Source organism: Apus apus, chromosome 8 (assembly GCF_020740795.1).
Source record: "Apus apus isolate bApuApu2 chromosome 8, bApuApu2.pri.cur, whole genome shotgun sequence".
Lineage (NCBI taxonomy): Eukaryota > Metazoa > Chordata > Aves > Apodiformes > Apodidae > Apus > Apus apus.
This window is the reverse complement of record NC_067289.1, coordinates 22,578,704-22,603,775: the sequence shown is the minus strand read 5'-3', so window position 1 is coordinate 22,603,775 and position 25,072 is coordinate 22,578,704. Positions and strand designations below refer to the sequence as shown.

Below are 25,072 nucleotides of genomic sequence, written 5' to 3'. Positions count from 1 at the left end.
AGTGTTCCCTCTGCACAATTCTGCTATTCCTAAAATATACTTTAAATTCTAGTATTCTGATATTCTTTAGAAACTGAGAGCTTAGGAGGTTTGATTCTTGTATTACATGTTATCTAACCAGGAATTTTAAGAGTATGTATTAGATTAGCCATTTTGAAGATGCTTTTTGAAATCTTCAGGCAAAATTAGAAATGTACAATAAACTGGAAATGCTCAAATTGTAGAACAAAGGGAACTCGGCAGTGACACTCATTCCACCTGACCTTCCGTGCAGATGGTAGCGATGAGCATGGAGCTACACTGACTTGCAAGATGGCTTCTTCAGTCAAATTCTGGCCATTAGATGTTACAAGTACCTTATTGTTTGATTCCTGCATAGGAGGAAAGAGCTTTCAAACAAAAATGTGTGCTGCTGGTGGAAGGTGCTGGTCTTTCAGGATGTGACACTGAATTGTTGTTTTATTGATGTCTCTGCATTGCTCAAAGGGATCATTTTGCAGATGAGAGTAAAACAGCTTCTCATTCAGGTTAGCCAGCATTTTTGAAGGAAGAAGGCTTGCAGTGGTTCTCAGTAGTTACATTCTTTCTTTGTAGCATTATTGTGCTTTGTTACCCCTTAGTCTAAACTCAAGCATTAAATAGATGTGTACTATTGTTCTGCTCCCATTATCCTCCTCATGGCTGGTTATATTTCACTGGTGACTGAAATGATCAATTGGTGTACAGGGTTTTTTATAAGCCAAGGTACAAATAAGGTGCATAGTTAGAAAAGCACCATGGAAATAGTACAGATTTTATTCAGGAAGTCCTTATTAGTGCAAAGATTGATCTTTGTTGTTCAGAAACAAAATAGAACATCCTTCTGACAAAAAAGAAAGATGTTGGGAAATAACTGCATTTAAAAAAAAATTTTTAGCCATTTGTAGCTGTTTAATGCTAAGGAAGGGAAAGTGGATAAAAAAAATCATTAATCTAACAACATAATGAAGTGTACTGCTGATTTGATCAATAATAGCTGGGGGTTTTGTGGGCAATTTTAGGAGACCCAAAGACCTAATTTCACAGCTAGAATGAGCTGAGGGTGCTCAGCATCTTCTAGGATGTCAAAGGTGCGTGCAAGACACAAGGTTCTGTGAATATGAACAAGAGTATAAAATAGGTAAAATAATCTTAAATTACATGCTTGCTATCAGCATTGACTAAACCTCTTTCTTGTGGTTCTGTGGCTGGTTAGAGCCCTGTGGGGAGGGGATCAAGCAGCACAGCCTAAGGCAGCCCATGCTGTGGACTCCGTGCTCCTTCCAAGGCCTGTGAAGATCTTTTCTAACTAACTGGGAGCTGTTATGGCAGGATATATCATTTAGAATTGCGTGGTATCTAAAGTCTTCATTAAGGGATACTTCCATCAAGAGGCAAGTTGTAGTAAGGTGAAGGCATGTGCATCTGTATAGAGGTGCCAGCCAGAGCAGTGTGGTGATTAGCCCTTCAAAACTAATTATCTACATTCTGTACTGCAGATTTTGCTCTCCAGTGTTCCTGGACAGAGCTTCAGTTTTATTATCTGACAGAGGAATATTTTCTGGCAGATAGTTGTGTGGGCATTACAGATTTTGACATAAAGCTCATGTCTACCTCTCAGTCTTCACATGTCTGATGGAAATAAATAATGAGAAGGAATTTGCATTTAAATCACTGCACAAATAATACAACAAATTAATATCTGACATTTATTAGTATATGGCTGTCAGCCTGATTCTGTGTCCTATGCACCTGTACCAGTGTTCAGTGTTTCTGGGGCAGTCCAGTTAGTGTCTGTGGGTGGATTTGCTCAGAAAACCAGTTTGAGTAAGGGAGAGGAAATGTGTGTGTCTGTGTGTATGTACAAATCACCTTCACCTTGCTGCAATATCTCCTTATTTGTCAAGCAGAGGTACCCCTGACTTTGTGATACTCTGAGAGATGTACAGATATTCTCATTTTATATTTTATACTAATGCAAAAAAATTCTTCTCAACCATCACAGAAAGCAAAAATTATATTTTCCACACATAAGTACCATTTTCAAAATCAGTTACTGGTACCAAGTCCAGATCTGTGAGGGATGCTGAAGCTACAGCTACAAAAGTGCATTTTCACACATGAATAAGCTCGAGAACTCAAATAGAAGGTCATGACCTTATGTTAACCTTCTTTGGTAAACTGTCATTTCATATTTATATGAATGTGTTCTCATCTGTCAAGGCAACTGAAGCAAGTTAGAGATAAATGAAGTCCTACGATTAGCTGTTGATGAAAAGGAGCTTTTCTTTCACTGATTAGAGTAATATTGCAATCACCACAACCCTGTCCCTTGGGGATTTAGTCAAACCTTGGAGCTCCTGACCTTTGCCAGAGGGACTTTCAGAGCAGCTGTGTCCAGAGCCAGTGTGTGACTTTGCAAGGCCACCACTGTTTACCCCAGTAATGTAACTGCCACCAGTGTCACAGATTTAGCCTGATCCCAGGTCAGATGGGAACTCTCCAAACGCCGTTGCCCCAGAAGAGTTAATAGCTGGGCTCAAAGGAACACTGAAGGATTTGTCTAAGAGCAAGAAAGCATTTATAAAAATGACCTCAGCATTTATTTAGTCTGCCAGGTTTGAGGTATCAGTCCTAACTTATTCTTGTCAAATTCTGTGCTTCTGCCAAGGAGAGACACTAATTCTGGATGGACTGTTTTCCTTGCCCAACAAATCAGTGCACCAGGCTTCTGCTGTCTTGAGGAAAAACTGAAGGACTTATCACCTCACACCTCTAGGGAAATGCCAAGGAAACTTTGTTGTATGGGTTTTTTTATTGTATTTTTTTAATAACGAAGAAAAAGTAGTCCATTAGAGGAATTCAGGATGCTTTTGTATTGTCTTATTTCAGAAAGTTGCATTTAACTTGGACCACTATGGAATGCCGTGATACAGAGTTAGTTATTTTCTGGTACACTTCAATAGAAGGAGAATAAGGAAAATAAATTGTATTTTACAAAAGGAAAAATACACCACTTCTGATCACACATGTAGCAAATACCACTCAGCATGAACTCAAACCTTCAAGCAATAAACCAAAGGACCTCCTAGATGCGGTGAAGCCACCCAGCCTTATTCACCTTTCTCTGTTTCAAGACCTTGTCTTGAGTTATGGAAGTAAAATCAGTTGCAGGAACTGCATCACAATAATCCAATTATTTGTAACTGAACTACTGTGCCCACTTAATGTCCACCTCAGAGGGTCAGGGGAATGGACAATTCCATCTTGTGACCTTAACAGGCCCTGGGTGAACAATCTCAATAACTAAGATATTTTAAGGTATTGGTTTGTGATTTGTTGGGATTTTGTTTTTTGCACATTGTTTTGTTTTGTGTTTTTTTTATATAGTATTTCAAAAAGAAAGAGAAAAAGAATAGCCAAAAGAAAGAGTTGTGAGAGAAAAGAGGACAAAACCTAAATTCCAGTGTTTCCAACTCTGTTTTTAGATGCTCTTGGGTACCCTGGGACTCCAACATGGGTTCTTACAGCTGAATCAGAAAACTCCAAGTATTTAAGTTTCAGAATATAAAAAAGTGGTGAAGTGCTTTCTCAGAGGCTGAAGAATAAACCTTTTCTTCTCCAGAACACTGGTAGATTTAATTTGAAATTAATTTAACAAGAAGCAATACCTGTTTTTACCTTTAAATATTGTTCACTTATGGTTGCTGCTAACTGTCAGTATCTTTAGTCACAAATAAAAAGCATAATTACTGCTTATAATTTCAGATCCCAGCTGACAAAAATGAAGGGTTTGCTTGCTCATAAAGGGAAAGACATTAACTAGGACTGAGGATTAACTGTGCATTTTAAACATTATTTAGCATTATGAAGTCAGACTTTAATGGTTTTCTGGGGACTATTGAATTTAAACAGGAGATCCGTGTGATATTTCTGCAGGGCTGCAGAGAAGATCTGGGCAAAAACTGCCCGTGAATAGCTGCTTTTACAAACCTTATTGGGAATTTAAAGTTAGTCATTCTTCTGGAAATTCCTGATTTTCATTTTTAAGCAGTTGTCTCTGGCAGAAGTGAAGGAGAGGAGAAGCGAAGGCTGGAGGTCGCGTGTCTGACCTCTCCTGCGCGGAGCCAGCCGGGGTCGATAGCTGCGAGAGGCCGTCGCGCTCTGCGGCGGGGAGGGTGTCACTGCCTGCGTTTCCCTCTTCCTGCGAGCGCTGCAGCAGAAAATGTGCTGGAAGAACTAGTCGAAATCAGAACAGATTCATAGTAAAGGTAACGCTACCTGTGTGGGTTATTGGACGGTTAAAATTGGCTCCCTGAATGCTGACGACGGGAAGCCCGGGGCAGGCAGGAGGCTGAGGTGAATTTTGAGGGCAGGTTTTGGGCCTGCAGCCCCCTCAGCACGCACGGAGTGCCTGGGGTTGGTCTGGTCAGTCCCTTTGCCACCTGTGTGCCCTACCAAGCCTAATCCATGCAGTTACACACTGGGGGCACACAAGCTTTTTCAATTTTATTAAAATGTGTCATGTACTAATAATCCCAGCAAAATCACAGTAATTCGGGGTCTGAACTGTTTCTCTTCAGTCAGGGAAAGGTAGACACGTCTCTCTGAACAGCCACTTTCAAGCTATTTTTTGAGCACTTAAGTGGCAGTCTTAGCTAAGAGCATCTGATGCTCTGATAATGGATTTATTTTTGAATTATAATTACAGTTATCTTAACATGGTTTGGGTTGGAAGGGACCTTAAAGATCATCTAGTTCCAGCCCCAATGCAGTGAGCAGGGATACCTTCCACTAGACCAGGTTTTGCTGCAAGCACCATCCATCCTGGCCTTGAACACTTCTTTAGATTTTGCCTGATTCATGCTTGACTACTGCTCAAGTCTCCCCGCTCTTCTACTGCTCACTGAACAAAGATGCCTGTGAGCTACACCACATAATGTCTCACATCTGATATCCCTCAGGGTAGATGGACTTAACAGTTCTGACAGCTTCTTCCAGAGTGAATGTTGCCATTGGATATTGAGCTTTTTAAATCCTGGATACATGTTTTTATTGATTAGAGTTGTGGACAGGCACAGTCAGTTTTTGGTCCCTTTTCAAGCAGAAGTTTTGTGCAGACCAATTGAGTAGAAATGGCTGGTGTTGAGAGCAGTTTCCTTATTCCGAGGCTCCAAAGCAAGAGCTGAAGGAGTCCTACCTGCATTTGCAGCCTTAGCTCTCTGGGCAGACTGGGACCACTTATATTTCAAGAATTAAAAGATTATTTTAAGATAATGTTGGTAAATCTCTTTTTTATTATTACTCTTATGGGGAAAAAAAAATTCTCATGGAGGGTTTTTTGTGTCTGGATTTTTATCTTTGAATGTTTAATTCAACTGCAGTATTTTAATAGCAGCCTTCTGCGTAAACAAACCGTTCAAATGGCAGTTTAATTTTCAGGTTATATAAGGAATTTCTCAGGGTTGGGTGTAGCACAGCATATCAGCATGTCATGTTTCCTGCAGCACATCTGCTGTATTCCAAAGCAGCATGCTTTTAAAAAAGCATGGTACTATTCATAAACCACAGAAAACTGGCACCCTTGTTCTGCATTACAGTGATCAGATGAATTATCACTGATCTGACATGGATTGAAAGGGAAAAATTCTTTCTAGGTGTCACAGGCTTCCCAGGTACCAACAGAGTGTCCTCTCTCAGTGTCTACCTGTCTAGGCCATGTGGTGCTTGAAAGTTCCCTGTGCATCACAGCTGCTGATAGACTGGGCACATGGGCTGCTTCCCCAAGGATTCCAGCTCCCATGTCCTTCCTCCAGGATCTGAAAAAGCCTCACATGATCTATACCAGCTGGAATAGAGCACTACATGTGAACCTAACTTGCTGTTCTCTTTGGGAAGGAGAGGTTGTGTAAAGAGCAGGGAGAATGACAGTCATTCTCTTTGTGGTTTCTCTGGGTTTGGCTCCAGCTCTTGGGATTGTGAGTTTGTGCAGAAATTTGGGCGTGTACAAACATACTGACCTGAAGAGTTTTCTTTGTCCAGACTGCTTAATGCATAAAGCTTTATTGATCAGCTTTTGACAATGAAAACAATGAAGGTTTAGAAATATACTATTTGTTACACCAGTCAGGAATTTCATATGGTTTAATTAAGGCAAGAGCTTTGAATAGTTAGATGAAAGCACTGTATAACTATATGAAGAGCTGTTATTATCCAGACAAAATATAATATTTAGAAATAATATGACAAAAATGATAGACTGCAGTACAAATATGTTTTGAGGTATTTCTAGGCTCTGATTAGTTTATATTAGCTACTTTCTAGCATTTATGACTACCCATGAAAGGCAGGTTATGGAGAATGCTAACATTCCACTGGGCTGATTGACAATAATTAGTTTGTTTTAAAGGAAAGGAAAGAAGCATGCTATTGTTGCAGCTGACTAATGTGAATTAAAAGCTGGGTAATCTTTTCCACAATTCCAGAGATACAACGATTGCCATTGTCAGAGAAGAAAATACACTCGTACTTTTAAGAATCATTGTGTAGGAAGAGCTTTTGCAAGCCTGAAATTGAAGCTCTGGTCATGGTCTCCAAAATTACCGTTAGTAGTAATTTTATGCAGAAGCAAGACTTTTGAATACTTAAATTATAGCTTGTTTGTAACAAGGTATTTACCGGCAAACACAAGCATCTTATAAACAGCACATGAGTCATCTTGGTGTTCATTTTGAGCACATTGAAAATGTAAATTGCAACTGAATTACTCTTGTCTAGAGAGGCAAGGCTTAGAAACCTTAAATTCGTACTTTAAATGGAAATCATGAGAGGAAAAATGCACAGATTTGCCTTTCAGTGGAGAGCATTGTGCAGGGTAACTACTGCTTTTTCTATAGTTTTGCCTAGAGGCTGTAAACAAGGACTAAGGGCAGATGCTGAGATGGGAAGAAGTACAACTTCTGAGTGGTGTTTACATTCCTCTTTGGAGGCATTTAATACCAGTCTTCACTGGGACAACTAATAGAAATCCCATTTTTTTTTATTGCGATGCCTGTGGATTTTATGAGCCATCTGATTTATCTTTAAAAAGCTTTAAAACAATTTGTGATAAAAACTAAACCAAACAGGAATCTGTCAGCTTCTCTGTTCAAAGCGTTGGTCCAAAGGAAGCGTTCCAGACATGACTGTCAGCAAGATAGCAACTGCTGGGAGGGCTACAGTTCGTTATTAAAAGATCAGTAGTTTGATCAACATCGTATTGGGTTACTCAGACTTCAATTATATGAGTACCTGAGGGCTTTAACTGGGATTTATTAGAAGACCAGCTTGAAATAAACCTGCCATTGTTGCATACCAGATCTTTGAAAAACCCACCTGAGAACCTTGCTAACAGTTCCTATCCCAAAAGAGATTCAGTGGCAGCCAAGGAGGTCAGAAACAGCTAATAAAAATGGGGCAATCAAGTGATTAATTTGTTGTCATTTCTAATCTCAGAGGAAAAAAAAAAGGGGGGGGCTGGGGGGAGCGGGGAAGGAATCTTCTGTGTTTCGTGACATTGTGTTCATTAGGATCCAGCTCTGGAGTTTGGTATGGACAGGTTTGGAATATGTTAATGCATCTTCTCTCATGTGGATGAATCTCTGCAGAGACATTAATATATATTGTAAGGAAGCAGAGGAAGAAAATCTTTGTAACCTGTTGTATTTTGCTTTCTGGTGCTCTATGGTGTGGATCAGCCTGGAGCTGATAGCTCCGGTGGGGGATTGACCCTTGTGGAGGCTTCTCGAGGAGGACCCCTGTGAACTGATGGCTGTAGAGCAATGTCAGCCAGGCTTTACAGAGCTGGCGTGGGTTGACCTGTGGTCTTGGCTAGGTGAGACTGGCAAAGACATGGAGCTTGGTAGCCTCATGGTGTTTTTCCCGTCCTTTTTTCCTAGTCCCATGCAGTCTTGTGCTTCACGTGTTGAACAGGGCAGTTCTGACTGGTGATTGCTCCTCCCACACCAGTTATTACCAAGATAGATTTATGTTCTAGTCAGTTTGTGTAATGACTTTATCCATGTGAAGTCTTAATGCTTTTTACTAACCCAAGTAGGACATTTGTCACAAATAGTATTCATGTTTCTGACCAGAAGAGTGTATGTACTGTAAACTGGAACCATTGGATTATGGAGGTATTTACATGATTATCATTTTCTTTTGCATATTTTACCTACTGTGTGTGGAAAAGACATTTCTCTATGCATTCTGCTGTAGCAATGACACTTACTGAGCTCAGCAAGTGGGCATTAATATTGCTGCTCACAAACCCCAGATGTTCTCATCAGATCTTTCTCTTCTCTTTTTTTATTCCATAACTATTTTTTCAAACTGTCATATCCTGCTGAGAGAAGATGCTGATGGCCCAGTGCATAAACCTCCTTAGTACATCTCAGATGTGAATCTGCACAAGGAGTTTGGGCTGTATCATGCTGTCACTTATTAAGTACATCTCCTTGTAGAGATCCTTTCCTCCTTTGCCACCTTCCCACCTCCCAGCATGGCCAGAGTGAATTGTGCTGAGGAGCTGTATTTAAAAATTGATACCCCTGTAACAAATTTTCCTTCTGCTGTTCTGTCCCACACCAGAAATACTTTCAAGAGTGTTGTGGAGAGCTGCTGATGGCAGTGATCTCAAAGCCTCTTTCCTAAGCAGAAATTACATGAAACTTCAATTATTGTGTTTCAGCCCACACTGCTGCAGTGCACAGGCAAAATGTCTTTTCCAGCTTCACTGTTTACAGTCACTACATTCACTGCTTTTCTGTAGGAAACTGTAAAATTCTCAATCTTAGTTTTCTCCAGCATATAAACTTTTTTTTTATTATCATAAGTTACGTGATTGTCTGGATTGTTGTTCTTCAGATTGTACTCCCTTGTTATTTCATGTGGCTGTTCACTTACCCTGGCACCAGTTTTCCTCTGAGAGTCCATATCCATCTGTGTGGGCTTCATATCAATGTGAATTGGAGTCATCAAACCCCTACAGCTGCCAAAATATCTATTAGTATAACCCCACTGTGGAGGCTGGTAACCCTATCAGGTGTCTGGTTTGGCTTTACGTTGAGATGCTGTGTCCTACTCCAGGATTCAGAAATGGATCATTCTTTTTTTTGTTACTATTTTTTTTTAAGATTAAGAGTAGAGAAAAATGTACAGATCTTCTTTGTGAAAAGATGGGAAAAAGTATTTCTTCATAGCTGCTTGAAAAAGTCATGGTGTTGTCTGATGTCCCTCCATGAAATTAGCATGTTGCTTCAATTCTATGCCCTGACTTTCTTGCAAATTATCTGGCCCAAATAATTGCTTAAAAATTGCATATATATATATATATATATATATATATGTCTCTCTGTGTGTATTTAATGAAGAATGCCTTGAAACTCTAATTAGTGCTGCTTGACTCCAAGGCAGTTTACATATCACAGGCTTACACAGCTATCAAACAGATGCTTCTCCTTTTTTCATGCAACTGACATTTTCATTTTCTCTGCATATTTTGAGGACTGAACAGTGATGTGTTTTGACTCCTGAGGCTACGGACGATATCAAAATGAGGATTAGAAATGAAGCTTTACCTGTCAATTAAGTTGTTAAGCTTGTCCTCCACAGCATCTACATTTTCAAATGACCGGTTTATTGAATTTGAAATAGTTTTCACTCTTGACCTTATTTTAATTGAATGGACAGTTCTAACTGTAATCTTCAGAGTTCTGAACTGCAACATATGGTTTGCATATAGAGTTGTGGATGAGGGGCTCTTGTCTGTTTATTGAGCTAAACCACTGTTAAATATCTCAGGAGAGAGTGGCATGTCAGGCATGGAAAATAAGCAGGAATTTGCAGAACAGATATTGGCCATTTTTGTCTTTTCAAGTAGCTCAGTCCAGGAGATCTGCTCTTAAGAGACATCTGAGGAATGGACTGTGATTGGGGGTCCAGTTGGTGAGGAACAAGTCACCACTTTTAATGGTTGTCTTGTGCCAGTTTTCACATAAAAACAATATTAAAAAAAAAAAGTCTTTGAGCATGTTTTTCCCCTGATATATTCTTCCCCATCCCAACAATTAATTTGAATTACAATGATCTTTGGCAAATCAACGTTGTCAATCATCTGTGGCCCTCACTAGAAGGGTTGTGTGACATCTCACAGCAATTTTGTGTGTGGGTGTATTTATTCCCCAGTAAGGCCAGCAGGAATCAGATCAGGAAATTAAACTCAGGTCTTTAAGACTCGATGGGGTGGATTGTCCCTTTCAGTGTTAACAGATGTCCTCTCTCCAAAAGTGATTGCTGCTGCTGAGCCTGTCCCCTGGAGTTGTAGGGCTGCTTGCACTAGGCATGTGTTCTCAAAGCAGCTCTCTGCCTTTCCTCTGCACTTCTCCCCCAGAAAGCCATACCTCAGAGATGCCTCTGTCCTCTTCCCTCCTTGAAAGCAGTCATCAGGAAATGCATCTCCCTTCAGACCTGGACATAAATATTTATTACCCAACACAGACATAGGTAACTGCTGTTCAGCATTTCACAGTGCTTTGTCCCTGGCCTTTGGTGTTCTCAGTATACAGATAAACCAGAGTGAGAGAAGGTAAACCTGACCTAGACACAGCTAGAAGTCATTGTAGCTACCTGGAAAATGCCTGAAATCGTGGGCAAGGTTCCGACTACAGGGTAGAAAATTCCTCTCCACAATGTGACTGATTTATTGGGGAGGTCTAAATGAAGGTGACAGACTGAAAGACAGTGAATCAAGTAGAAAAAGCTTTGTTGTTTTAATGCCATTGATTTTCAGGGGAAGATAAATAATCAGGTAACTTGAAAAGCCTGTGCATGGCTAATTGGATAGCCCTGCCAAAATACGTGCTGATTAAAGCTGCTTTGTCCTTAATCCCAAGCAAAGAAGAAATGTAGTGGAAAACTTACTGCTCTAACAAGGATGCTCTTTCATTGTGGAGTCTGTTTGCAGGGACTAAATTGGGTAAGGAATCTGTTACCCATGCCTTTTAACCAATCTCTTATCAGATGTGATGTGCTCCTTTCAGTAGGTTTTGCTGAAGCTATTCTGTTAATTAATTTTGTTGTAGCAGGCTTGCCTCAGACACCTGTGACTTACTGAAATTTAAGTAAGCTCCAGCAGCCGTTGGAGCTAACCTGGCTGACTTTGAACTGGAGCAGACAATGGATGCTCATATAATCCATCGGAGGGGCCAGGAAAGGGCAGAAACAAATAGCTGAAGAGCAAAAAATAAAGCCTAAGAGCACTAACAGTTCAAAATGGCCCAGCTGGCTCTGCAGGAGCACATTTATCTATGCTGAAAGCTGTTTCACTAACGTGTTTTAACATCAGGTTCTAGTAGGCCATTCATAAGAGCTTCTAGCATATTTATGGGTTTTTGTGAAGCATAAAAACTCCCTGGACTTCATGGAAGGTTTTGCAATTTAAAATCCCACTGTTATAAAAAAACTCCTGTATTTTCCCTCCTTGCTGCTTAGTTTGGTTCAATGAAACAGAAATTTATTTTTTTTTAATTAAAATGAACAGAAATTTTTGGTTTTCTTGTTGAATTTTAGGCTTTATTTTTGACCAGACTTTAAACTTGTATTTTTCTTCCTAGAATCAATACTAATGTCAAACTTCCTTCATTGTTGAAAAAAAAAGACAAATACTTTTCTAGCAACAGGAGTTTCAAAACTCCTCCAATCAAACTTCCAAACCTTGAAAACCACTTTACTGTTAGTAAAACAGGAGAGAGCATTTTAAACATTTCTGCACAAAGAGCAAACTATGTCATGCTTAGTAGTGAGTACATTTGTGAGTGGATTCACACTGATTGTCAATTTATGGACATTTTCAAACTCAAGAGTTGTGGAGACTGAGGTAGAGGAAGCCATGAGTTGAATCTGTAATGAATTTACTTACAGGAATAATGGGTCTTATTTTTTGTTTCACTTTTATAGAAAGAATTTCTGACTTCTGTGACGATTGTGAATGGCTGGGAATCAAGCCTGTTTCCTTTCCTTCCCTTAACTATATAAATTATTTAATTTAGAAACACACTAAATTAATGTGTAAAATCCACCATGTAAATTAGTGGGGAAAGACCATATGATATTTTCCCTCCATAACTTGTGTGAGGTTTAAACATCCTTTGGATAATATAAAAGAGACTAATCTCAGTGCTTTTACAAGTGACAGAAGGGAAAGCACTGTCATACGTCTTTGTTGATTTAAAATGTTGTGTTAAAGAGCAAACAATAAGGGAGTTTTCATGTCAGATGTACTAAATGATCTGCAGCTGAAGAAGCTAGGCAAACTAGTCAGGGCAAGGGAGTGGAAAGCCAGATTTTTGTTAACTTGTTTCCAAATAAATGTTTGAGTTGAACATTTTATCTGCTTGTGATAGTTTTAGATATAGCCCCTTAAGATTTCTAGTTGTGGTTCTTTACATAAGATCCAATCCTCCCCTCCCTATTTCTCTGTCACTACTGTTACTGTTTAATCCTCACAATATTGTTTGGGGACCAGTGACCCACAGAGCTGTCTGTGTAAAGAAGAGACAAACCCCAGAATTTTAAGATAAAGTGGCAAAGAGTAGACTCTGTCCTCTTTCTGGTCATGAATTTTTATAAATAATTACTATAATTATTTTTAATTAAATCTGACTTTAAAACCATTAGCATAAACTATTCTCCAAGTAAATGCAAGTAGGTTGCATTCTTTCGGCAGGGAGCTGAGGGGATTGCAGTGACTGGAAAATGGTAATGAGCCTGTGTCATTCATTCCAATTTTATGTGGTATTTCTTAGGCATCTGATAAAAAGGCTGCAGTTATGCTCCTGTGAAAGTCATCTTGGCCAGGTCCACAGATGGTATTGTGGTGTTTTGGACCCCTGCGTGTCAGTGACTGTGCTAGGATGTCCCCAGCTGATTTTAGTAAGAAAGTGTTTCTTGTATCATCTCCCAGCTGGACAGAAATCTCTTCATCCATATCAAGCCTCTGCTGTTTGGAGGGTGACTGACACTCTCAGCTATGAATGTCACCCTCGGGATACCCTTGGCACATAATCTCTCTTTCCAGTAGGGATCCTCACAATGTTTGTGCTGTTGTTGGCTTGGCCAGCCCAAAGAAGGGAACTCAGGGCTGCAACAGAACTGTGTTTTAAATAACCCTATACCTTTCATTTTACTAAAAACCTGCAAGCAGAAGTGTGCAGTAAACTTCATATTAGAAGGCTGTTTGCTCTTGTACTTTCAGAGCAGCTGCACATGTGCACAGAAGGCATGTGAAAAGCAATAAAAATTGCCAATCGTGACCTTGTGATAAATGCAGTGCTTGAAAAATAAATTGAATTAGGAAGAAAAGCAAGCTTGACTTTCAGTATTTCTGCAGGCACATTGAGATCTGAAGTGGTAGTTGTCCTATACCAGAGCCCAAATATATGCATTTCCCTATGGAGGGTCATTGCACACCTATGGGAGAGCAGTAATTTTGGGAGTCATCACTGCAGAAATTGCTAGGCAGGTGCTTTGGGGGGAAAAAAAAAAAAAAAGATTTAGAAGCAAAGTAGGCTTGGGATTGCATGAAGTGCCTGTCAGTGTTAAAACAGGGACAGACATTTTAGAATCTCTTTGGACTCTCATGAGCCTCAGGTGTTTGCTATGTGCAGGTTTAAGGCTGTTCCTGGTTTGCAGTGTAAGCATGAGGGCCTTTGGCATCGCCAGCTCCCCTCTGTTTGGCGATGTGGGAGCTGGGGCTGGAGCCTTCAGGCTCTTGGCCTGAAGCTGTGCTGGGCTCTTCCAAGTGGAGAACTGAAAAAGCAGGAGCTGAAATATACCTTTCCCCCTCACAACTCTGTCTTGCACCAGACAAAGGCCAGAGAAGTGGGGAAAGATCATAAAAATGGTACTTTTGCATATGGTTTACATTTCTTAATTGTTTCAAATCTAAGCTGTTTGTTAGTAGGGAATCCATCTGGCAGTGTCTTGCTTATTTTTTCTTTTATAAAAATATGATTGCAGGTTCATTAATTATCTCTGTTTAACACTGCTGTCTGTTTATTTTTAAGGAACTGATTAATCATAGCTGTTCCTAAATGTTTTGGTAATGATATGAAAAAGCCACCGATGTGATGACCCTGAATTCCAAGCAAGCAATCACTGAGCTCTGCATTTAAACAGGTTTTGGGCAGGGAAATCATGCTGTTGCCAACGTGTCCTGTCAAATCAACTGGGGACAAACTTCTCTGAATATTAGCAAAACCCCCATTCAGGAGTACAGAGGACTTCAAGATCTGGAACTTCATCATTAGGATCTGCCCTTGGAAAGGGCCCTGGCAGCAGCTTATGCATTTGTGCACCACAGCCTCTTTTCCTGTGTTCAGGATGTGAGATGTGCATCCTCTTGGGATGGAGGAGAGGTCAGTGTGCAGTCACGATGCACAGAGCTCAGTGCAAATGCACAGGCCTCAGAAGCACAAAGAACTAAAAAATGTTGCGTGTCATGGTGGCTACAATACTTCATATCTTGGAAATGTGTAGGGCTGATTTTGGGCTTGTCTGACTGACCATATGGTTATTCCTGCCAGCTTGTTCCTGATGAAAAATGTGTAAATGGGAACACCTGTGTGTCCTGGGGTGTGTGGTGAGGCATGTGCTGCGTATGGACAGCAGGGAAAGCAGAGAAGCCTCCAGTGGGGAATCCCACTAAAATGAATCTCTGAAATCTTCTGTAGGTGGGAAGGGTATTCACATACTGGCTCAGCTCTACTCACCAGCAGCATAATCCCCTTCACAGGATAGCCTGGGGAGAGCACACCCTGCTCATTGCACTTCCCGCCTCTCCTCTCAGCGAATCACTCTCCCTCTGTTTTGTGGGAATGCAGTCACTTTCATCACAGTCTGACTTGGGATAAGCAAGCCATACATGGCTTGAAATTCAGGTTATTGAGATAAGCATCCTAAATTATAACTGTAGAAAGTTGAACACGTAGGTATTTCAGTTGGATCTGCAGTGGGGAACTAATCCAAATTTAATTATAGTGTATTGTTAAACAGATACAATCTTCCGTAATCCCATAATATTCTAGAATTACAATATGACTTCATATTTCTAGAATGTCTTATCTTTTTGTAACTTCATAATTCTAGATTAATTTTACATTTCTATAGTTATTCCCATATAGAAAAACAAATTGCTATTTCTGTACCTATAGCAGCACAAGCTCTTGTCTTGCTGGTAAATATGTCCTTTATTAATACAGCAATTTGAATATAAAAGTCCAAATAAGCTGACATGCACTTGAAAGTTTTAAAAATGTAAGCATTTAGATTAGTGTTTACTTTGCAGACTGCTCCCCAGACTAAGTAACTAAGGCATTTTTCTTCTGTAACTATGGGCAAAGTTAATTCCTGGCCTTGAGGTGCAGGAGACATTGAAAGGCGACCGCACGTTGCATTTTTCGTGATTAATCTCTGTGGTATATGAAGGAATCTTTCAACATATAATCCTTAAAATATTGATCTTGCAGAGAAAGCCTGAGACAAGAAGGGATTGTCTGTGACCAAACTTGCTGCTCACAAGGTTTCCTGGGAGGACAGGCATGGAGTTGTGCTGCCAGGATTGTTGATCTCACCTCTGTTTTTTCCCCAGTAGCAGCAGGGAGTTCTGGGGTGGGGTTAGGTATAGCTTGTATACACACATATTTTAGAAAGTTTTTTTTAATTTTTCATTTAATTATATTGCCTTATGGCCTTTTGGGGTGTGCTAGCATGAGGGAAATTCTGTTGAAAGAAGAGCTGCAGCTGGTGTGGGAGCTGCTGGGTGCAGTTTCCTCACAAACCAACTTACTTTTTAAACCTTCAAACAGAGACTAACAAATAGAGCTAACTGCAAGCACTCATTTTGACTAGCTGGACTAGTTTTTTTCTCCTTTGTAAGTGCTGATATCCTAACTTTAAAACTGTATTCAGTGTATTAGAGAAATTTTGAAGCTGATTGTAGCCTATAAAATTAATAAATTGAATCTCCCAGGATTTGAGTTTATTGAGGTATAAACGCTAGAATGTGGTATACTTTATAGTTCAGCTACTTTCTTATATTTTTCTGAGCCTTTTTGCTTATTTTACTTCAGTGGTACAGAAGACAAATAGTTTCCTGCTTTTGGTTTTGTCCTGGCATTTTTCAACAGGCTATTTCTTAACAGTAGAGTATTCAACAAGATGAATAACATTTTCTGTTTACTGTTTACATTAAAAAAGCAAAACTTCTGTTTGAAAAAAGAGTATTCCAGATGTCTCCAGGCAGTAGGAAATATATGTAGTATACAATCTAATAAAAAAGCATATATAGCAGGAGGGTTGAAAAGTGGCACATGTTAGCAAATGGTCTGAATTTAAACACTAGTCTATGCCAGGACTTTATTTTAGGTTAAGTGAAATTCACATGTGAAATATTAAACTTTAACTTTATAAATACATTTCCTTGGCACCAGGAAGTTGTATGTTTCCTGTTCATCTTTAAAACTTCCTTTTTCATTTAATTTTGATTAGATTTTCTAAAACGGAATAAACATAAAAGCATTTTAAAAATGTAAACCATGAAAGCTAAATGCAATGCAGATATATGAACAGCAGAAATATGAAAGCCAGACCCCTTGTTCCTCAAGTGCAATATGGGGGGGAATGGGAAGAAACCCTTTGTGTTGCTGTGTGTATTCTCTGCTACCAGCTCTCTTGCCCACAGCAGCAATTGGAGACTGGTCTCTCGTTGCAACCACTCTTCTGTTTCTTTAAATCCAAGTCTTCATCCACACCTGCTTGGGTGTGTTTGGGTGGGTAAATCCCTAGATAATTTGAGCAATTAGATCAATGGAAAACTGTAATGTTGAAAAGGAGTTTCTTTATAGATGCCTATTGCAGAAGGGAGGTTAGGCTTCGGCAGGAGAAAATGTCTTTGATGGTCAGGATAATTTGATAGCAGCATCACCCCTGGGTGATATGGAGGGAGGCAGAGTTTCCATCCCTGGGGACTGTTAAGGAAAGGCCAGACAAATTCTAAGCAAACATCTACTAGGTGAAATTTTGTCAGGGAATGGACATTTCCAATGACTTCTATGTCAGTTCTTAAGGTAGTGGTGTCAGCATGTCAATCAACTGCTGTTTACAGCAGCCTGGTGTGCTGAAAAGGTGCAGAAACTGCTTCTGCAGTACTTTTGGAAATTCAGTTTTGTGGGTCTGTTTTAAACCTTCACCTGTTTACTTAAACTTTTCTTGTCTTTTTTCTTTGTCATTGTCTATCATTTTCAGATGAAATATTACAGCAGTATTCTCAAACTGGTTTAATGCTAGTTTCCCCTCTACATTTAGCTGATTGTAATATCTGAAAATGTGAAATATGGAAAGATACCTGCTTGGGAAAAGTATCATCAGGAAAGTACATAATTTTTCTGGGAGGTCTTCTGTGAAGATAATACGGAAAGTTCAGGTGAACATGAGGAGGCCCAAGGGACAAGAGCCTCAGAAAATGTGCCAGAAAATCATAACTCTTTTTGAATGTCTAGTCTGTCTCTGTGCATTCAGTGGTTGAAAATATAATGTTGATTGAGAGCACAGGCACTGCTCTTGCATGGCTTCCTTCCATTTCTGTCAGTTGCATGTACCCTCAAGAGCACCTGCTGATAGGATTAAAGGCCTGGTGCAAAAGGAAATCTTCATACAGCATTTTTTTTACAAAAGCCAAATGTTTGACCAGTGGTACCTACAAGCTCAGTTCTGTTACCCTACCCTAATTCTTTCCCTGTTTTTTTCCCTCGGCCCTGAAGGAGCAGCCATGTTGCAGATTGCTCTAATTAACAAGGGCTTCAGAAGTGGAGACTACAGAGGCGGTGCCTGCAGGAGCTTGAAAAACACCATAACATTTCAATTTTCTTTGCTCTGTTTACAGCAGAGAAGCAAAGTAAATGAGACCCAGTGTGATGGTTGCATTACGTATGAGCTGCGTGCTGTCCAGGAGAACCAGGATATGTCTTTGAGGCCATCTTGTAATTCTGGTCATCTGCCTTCCTTCTGCAGATGTGGACGAGTGTGCAGTGGTGAATGGTGGCTGCCAGCAAGGCTGTGTCAACACTCATGGCTCCTTCCACTGTCAGTGCCAGGCAGGACACAGGCTCCACACTGATGGACGCACCTGCATAGGTAAGTAAACATTACAACCACTTCACATACTTGAAGACATGCTTTTCTCTGCTAAACCTGTCTTAGTGTACATGCAAAGGTTTGTGGGCTTCCCCAGTTTGAATTTTGCCTAATTCAGATAGGATGTTTCTGTCCCTTCCAGTTCAAGCAGCTTGCAGGAATTCATGGACGTCTGAAGGTTTCTATATTTTTTAGTGAACAAATAGTGATGGTGTCCCATTTTTCTGGGACACAATCTTGTGAAATATTTTTTTGTTCTTCAGCAGGCATCACAGAAGAAGTTGATTTCTTATGAAAGTCTAAACATTTTGTGTGTGTGTGTCACTTCCCCTTCCACGTTCCAGCCATGCCCTGGGCTTTTCTGCCCCCATTTACTATTCCTCCTACTTAGTCTTTTTGCCTGTTTTTTCAGAAGTGATACAAACAGCAGATAGTGAAACTCCTGCCCACAGGTGCCTGGCAGAACACTGTTCTTCCAGCCAAGCAGTCCCAAACTGCAGCTTGTGTCTTCAGTGATGAAGACAAAATAAAAGTTTGTGGTTGCCACCCTAAAGATGGATTTACCCTTACAGCAGGTGAGCATCTGCATCAGACTGTCTGGGCTGGGTTCCTGTGAGCTTTCCCAGGTGGTGTCAGCAGCAGAGGCAGGAGCATGTCATTAAGTGGGTCAAGGGGTGAGACGATGAAGTAAAATCTCTGCAACTGTGCTGCACTGAGCAGAGCAGGAAATCCTCTTGGGAGGATCAAGAGCAGAGGCCAAATTTATGAATTACTAAGATACATTTGAGAATATAGTGCTATGGACTGGTAGCTAGAGAGGGAGCTCTAAAATGCTAATGAAATATATAACTGTGTTCTCAGAGGTCTTCTCTGGTTTTCAGAGGGTGCAAGAAGAGAAGCCCTACCCTTCATCTCTTCAGCCTTTGATGTGTGTTGAAGTTTTTAGATAAAACAGCAATGCAGAATTGTCTGCTTGGATCTGGTTTACATTTTTGTTATTAGGCACAGTGAGAAGCATGGATGGGGTGGGCTAAAAACTCCTCCAAGGCACATTACATGAATGTTTAGTTTGTGCTAATCCTTTTAGCTCACGCAAGATGTGCCCATGCATGTGAAGCTGAGAGTTTCGAGCTTTTTCTGAGATTCTGCTCATTCTGTGGGCTGAAAATTAGGGCACTATAGATTTGTGAAACTTCCTTGTTCCTACAGTGGTCCTATACCCTTTAAAAGTTTCACTGCTCCTGTGCATCAGGGATACATCTTCATCCACTGCAGTCGTGTTTGTCACATCTCCATTACAACTGATGCCAAATTTCCCTTGCTCAGCCAGCAAAACCTGTGCTGTTCTTTTCCATGGCACAGCCAAGCAAAAGACAGCACTTGAAAGTTGTTTGTTGTCTTGTGCTCCAGGACAAGAGGAAATGGGCTCAGAAGGTTTAAATTAGATGTTAGAAGAAACTTCTTCACAGAAAGGCTAATTCAACACTGGAACAGGCTGCCCAGAGAGGTGATTGAATCACCATCCCTGGAGGTGTTTAAAAGATGTATAGATGTGGTGCTTAGGAACATGGTTTAAGCACTGGACTTGGTAGTTAAATTCACGGTTGGTAGAGTTGGGTTATGGTAGGACTTGCTGATTTTAAAAGTCTTTTCCAACCATCATTCTGTGAAAGCCAATAACAAAAGTTGCAAACTAAACCGATTGCCTTTCTTTAAATGAATTTTAAAGCTCCTCTACTGAAGATTTCCAGTTCATGAGTGCTTGCTTGGGGATGTCTTCCCCTTGCTGCGGACATCAAATTCAGAGCATGGGTTGTCTGTGGGTCTCCTCTTGGCAACTGCTCTGCTCATCTGAATGATGCTCACAGTTGTACTGACAGATGGCTACTCTTGGTCAGAGGAATCCCATTCCAAGAAACAAGCATTAGAAAACAGTAAACAAGAGAGGAGGTATGATCCCTGTTTGTCAGATTCAGGTGAAAAGCCACTGATGTACAGTACGGAGTTACTCTATGCATGCTCATGTAAATGGGAGCACCATGGAGCTCAGCAGTTCAGCCAGTGGTGGGACACAATACTTGTTTCTGTGCTTGTGGAAAAGGATTAGCCCCTCTGCCATTAAACATAAATCCTGTGTTTGTTTCTCTGGTTGGGCTTTGAGCCCTGAAACAGGAGAGACAGAGTTAGTTCTGCATCTTGCTAAAAATAATAAACTATGCTGTCCTTGCATTGCATTGAAACAAAAGTCAAGTTGTTGAGTTCTGCAAAAAGGATTAAAATGCTCTGTCATTTGGGAAGAAGAAAAGGATATAAGTGGTTTGAATTTTTAAGCCTGATTTTAGGTAATATGAGAAGAACAGTCAAGTATGATCAGACCACATCTGCAGAGTAAGTTCACTCACAGTTTGGTCATTGTCTCGGTTCTTGTACAAAGTCCCTTGGTTGTGCTTAAAATCAGCCAAATATGTCATCAGTCATTGCTGGAATTACCACAGCAATAAATTTACTGATGCAGCTAGAACACAAGATGAACCAGTGCTCAAGCTGTGGGAATAACGTTTTTTATTTTAAATACTTATCCTTTCAGATTTGTTGGTTTTCTGGCATAGAGAGACCTTCAATGTTTTGTTAATTAACTGCAATGAAAAATACAATTAAGTATCAATCTTGTCTTGATTATCTTATTTGGAGAAGGAATGAGCAAGGAAACACTACTGTGAGAGAAAAAAATTAATGGAAAAGCAGAGTGGTTCATGTGTAACTATAACACTAGTGTTTTTCTGTGAATTAAAAGAGAGAAATTCATCTCTCTCTGATGCCCTCTGACCAGGGAAGACCCAAAAGTGAAAGATGTGATGTTTGAATTATGTTACTCTCTAAATAGTCTCATTTTCAGCTGTGCTGGAGAGGGATTTTTTTATTATTTTTTTTAAAAAAGGATGTAAGTGGCTTTGAGGGGGGTAGAAGAGGGAGAGAACTGAATGGTAAACACAAAAATCAGATATTGTCGCAATTATATGAATTTACTTGTGTAATATATAGAATAGTAAAGTTTTCTCATGGCACAAACAATCAAGAAGCTCAGTTTGGCATTGTCCTATCTATGAACATTAGCAGAAAGCGAGGTTTTCATTTCATAAATGTAAGTATTCACAAAAAGTTATTAAAAATACTTCATACGGTGTTCAGTTCTGTTTGTAGAATCTCAGAAATTATCGAGGAGAAATGGAAATAAATCCTAAGATGAGAGACAGGAGTAAGTTTCAGAGAGAACTGCTATCATGATAATGGATATTTGCAATACTGAGCAGAGGATATTGAGTTCTGTTTCAGCTGTTTAGACAAGGCACCAAAATAAATGGATATAATAAGCTCTAGTGCATTGGAGCATAAGACATTTACTAATTGATGAGGACAGAGAGAAGCATTTAATACAAACCAGTAATCCCAGTGTGCCTGTCATGTGGATTTGGGCACTAACTGCTTGCACTGACTGGTAGAGATGAAGAGTTTGCCTCTTCTGCTCAGTTTTGAGCAGTCACCTGATCAAGCAGCCCAAATAGTGCGTGTCCTCTGACCTAGGGCAGCTAAGCAGAACATCTAACATATCAAACAAGACTTATATTAGCAGTACTGTTTCTTCTGTGGATAGTTTAGAGGCTGTAATGATCTCTCCCACATTATTACGAACAAAAAGAGACAGCATTCTGGAAATGAGCTGTTGATAGAAGGTGACTAGCTCAGCTGCAGAAATAAGAAACAAGCATCCCTTTAGACAGGCTTTTCAGATTAACTCAGCTCAGATTTCTCTTATGTTCATTCCTCCTACATCTTCTTTTTCTTTTTGGCAACCCTGTGTTTCTGGGAGCAAAAGTGCCAAAATCACTTGAGGGGAAGCAGATTTTGCCGCCAGGATGGCTTGGAAGTCTCCCATACATAAGGAATTGGATCTGTCTTATAAGATATTCAGCCCACATCTGAAGAGTCTAAAACCTGGGATAAGCTACTTTCTCATGTGATTGCATGGAAGATGACTGAACTTCTGTCACAAGCTGTTTCCAGCAAGTTCAGTCCTCCTACTGTATCATCACAGGTTTTTTGGGACCCTGACTAACGACTAGTGGTCTGTCCCTCCACCACTAGTATAAGCCTCAAAACACATGGTTTGAAGAAGTCTATTTGTTGTTTGTCATTCTTCCTGCTCTCATTAGAAAATTCTGCTTGTACTCTAAGGCAAACAGCCTCTAAAATGAGTTGCTTTGTTCAATAATAACTAGTGTTTGAAAGAAAAACTCTTTCTTCTGCAAACTTTTGATGATCTGTGATACTTTTTTCCATGCCAGAATCCCATCTTTTTCAATGCTTTTTTTCTTTCTTAGCTTTTTGCCACAAATTTTGCTAGATCTTCAATTAATTTTTAGATATATGTGCCACACTGAACGTTCACTACAAATTAGGTAATTAGTATAAAAAAAGGTAACTCTGTCCTTTTTTTTTTTTTTTTTATGCCTTTATTATGTTAATAATTACATCAGTAACGTAATGAATTTAACTTCATTACGGATTAACCAACTGGTGTCTGAAAAGCAGAAACTCAGAAAGAGAATGTGTTTACTGTAGTATTAGGCTGTGTTTTTTGGACTGATGTAAATTCATTGTCTTTGCTGGATTTTATTCTTGTTTGAAGTCCTAGAAGTGAAAGCAGAGTGCAGATTTTAGACCCCGATTCATCTCTGGTGCCAGCTGTTACCTTTGAAGTCTGCCTTATGCAGAAAAGCTGTTGAGATGTGGGTTTTTATAGAGACTCATACACTAAAGCTCTTAATAGAGGAAATAACAAAGAAGAAAGTATCTACAAATCTATAATCTGTAGTTTTCCACATAAGTAAAAGCACAGTAAGTCTGAAGTTATATTTCTTGTCATTGCTAAGACTGGATTTAAGGTGATGGAAAACATGGGCTTGCAAAGATGGCCTGTTCTAACCCCATGGCTGCTATGTATACTTTCAGCTATGACTTCATAGGTTGTTTTTGTAAAATTATGAGCATTATTATAAAAAATAATGGGTTGAGAAATACACATTGCTCAGTCATCAGCAGATCTTTTTCTTTCCTGTGTGATATCTCCCGCCACCATCCCCATTCCTGCAGTGCTGCTTCCCTCTCTCAGCATTGCCAGGTGTTATCTCCGCACCTCTGTGCCTGTCAGGAATCAGCAGTGAGGCTGGTTTTCCACTGAACTTCAAGAATAAACCTTTAAATGTGGAGGATATGCTGTATTTCTGCCTGAGCCCCTCAGGGCTCAGCCCTCCAGCCACAAGCCTCTTTACAAGGGGTGGAATTAGACTCATGACACGCCAAGTGTCTTGCTCAAGGATGCGATGCTGGCACCTGGCAGCACAACCACAACTTGTCCTGTTTCTTCCCCAATGCTCTTCTCGTTCAGTCTGGCACCTCTTCTCATGTCTTCCCTGCCAGGCCTCAGCAGCACGTGATGAGCAGAGGAATCCTTGGCTCGGGCAGGCCGGGCTGCACAGCCCCGCTGGTGCACGCGCTGGGTGCGGGAGTTCATGCCTGTCCCCTTCTGGCTGAGAATCCTCCTCCTTGTCTCCCCTTACATCCAGATTGGCTCATGCCAGAAAAGGAGGGAGAAAATGGCACTTTTAGAAATTCAAATGTGTATTCTCTCTCTTGGAGCCAATTTAAGGAGGTTTTCATCTTCTGAAATATTTTCATCTTATTTGAATATTCTTGCTGCAAAACAGGTCTTTGGGTACAAGCGTGCAGCAAGCAGGGAACTTTAAGTGTGTCAGGTTTGCTGTCTCTCATGTAGAAACTGAGCTGCTTTTGAGTTATGTGGCTAACCAGGCAGGAGGTTTGCAGGCGCAGATGGAGATGAGAAGACAGGGTCAGGTCCAGTGTGCAATGAGGGCTGTCCTGGCTACTGCTGTGTGTGCATCCATGATAATGTAAAAACTGGCTTTTTATTTGTGTTTTTAACACGTATTTGGCTGCACAAACTAAGTGTTTGCTAATTGGTAGCGTAGGGTGAAGTGCATCCTACAGCAGTTTTGTGGCTAACAGTGTCTTCATGTCTGTTACAGAGAAATGAATTAATATAAATACTCCTAAAATAAGTGTCAAAGCTCTTTGCTAACTTCATTGGGTCCAGAGTTTCATTCCTTCCACAAAGGACTTCCATGAGTCTTCCCAGCTGCTCATGGAGAACGTAATACATCCCTGCTGTTAAAATACATACATATAGATGCAGTCATGCACAGACTCACAAGTACATACGTACAGCACAATAACAGGTTCAAATGATCTATCTTAATTTTATATGCAATGTGCAAATAGGTGTGGGTGTGTGTTAATGTATTTTGGTAGAATGAGAAATGTTTCTCCAGAGGCCTGAGATGTATGTTGAACAAAAAAAGAATATTAATTTGCCTGGATGAAAGAAGAAGCATCTATAGAGATGTACTGAAGAGCCTCTTCCTCCTTGTGATTTATTTTATATGTCCATCCTGTGGAGCTTGTGACTTGTGTCATTTTCCTGTGTGTGAGGATGAGGAAATCAGCCTGAAAGACAATTTTTTTATTTCTTTAATATTTTAATCAGCAGGGACAGAAAAAAACCCAATGGGCAAGTGTCAGTGTGGCTGCTTCCCCCCCCCTTCTTTACCTCAGTGGATTCTCAAGTGCTTTGTTGCTGTCAGATCAAAGGTTGGCTGTACTTCAGTCAACATTGCAGCTCTTAGATCTCACGGGCCTCTCCCTGGAATCACGGGCTCTCGCTGGCATGGGATGTGGTGTCCAGCAAGCA

The 25,072-nt window shown here is 40.2% G+C and overlaps 1 protein-coding gene across 1 annotated transcript in view; it reads left to right on the top strand.

Annotated features, from left to right (window-relative positions):
* Positions 1–25,072, top strand: part of LOC127387807 (multiple epidermal growth factor-like domains protein 6) — a 194,338-nt gene that overhangs the window by 106,433 nt on the left and 62,833 nt on the right. The window contains exon 7 of the mRNA XM_051626590.1: positions 18,124–18,246. Coding sequence (XP_051482550.1) covers positions 18,124–18,246 — 123 coding nt within the window. The remainder of the gene's footprint in view (positions 1–18,123; positions 18,247–25,072) is intronic.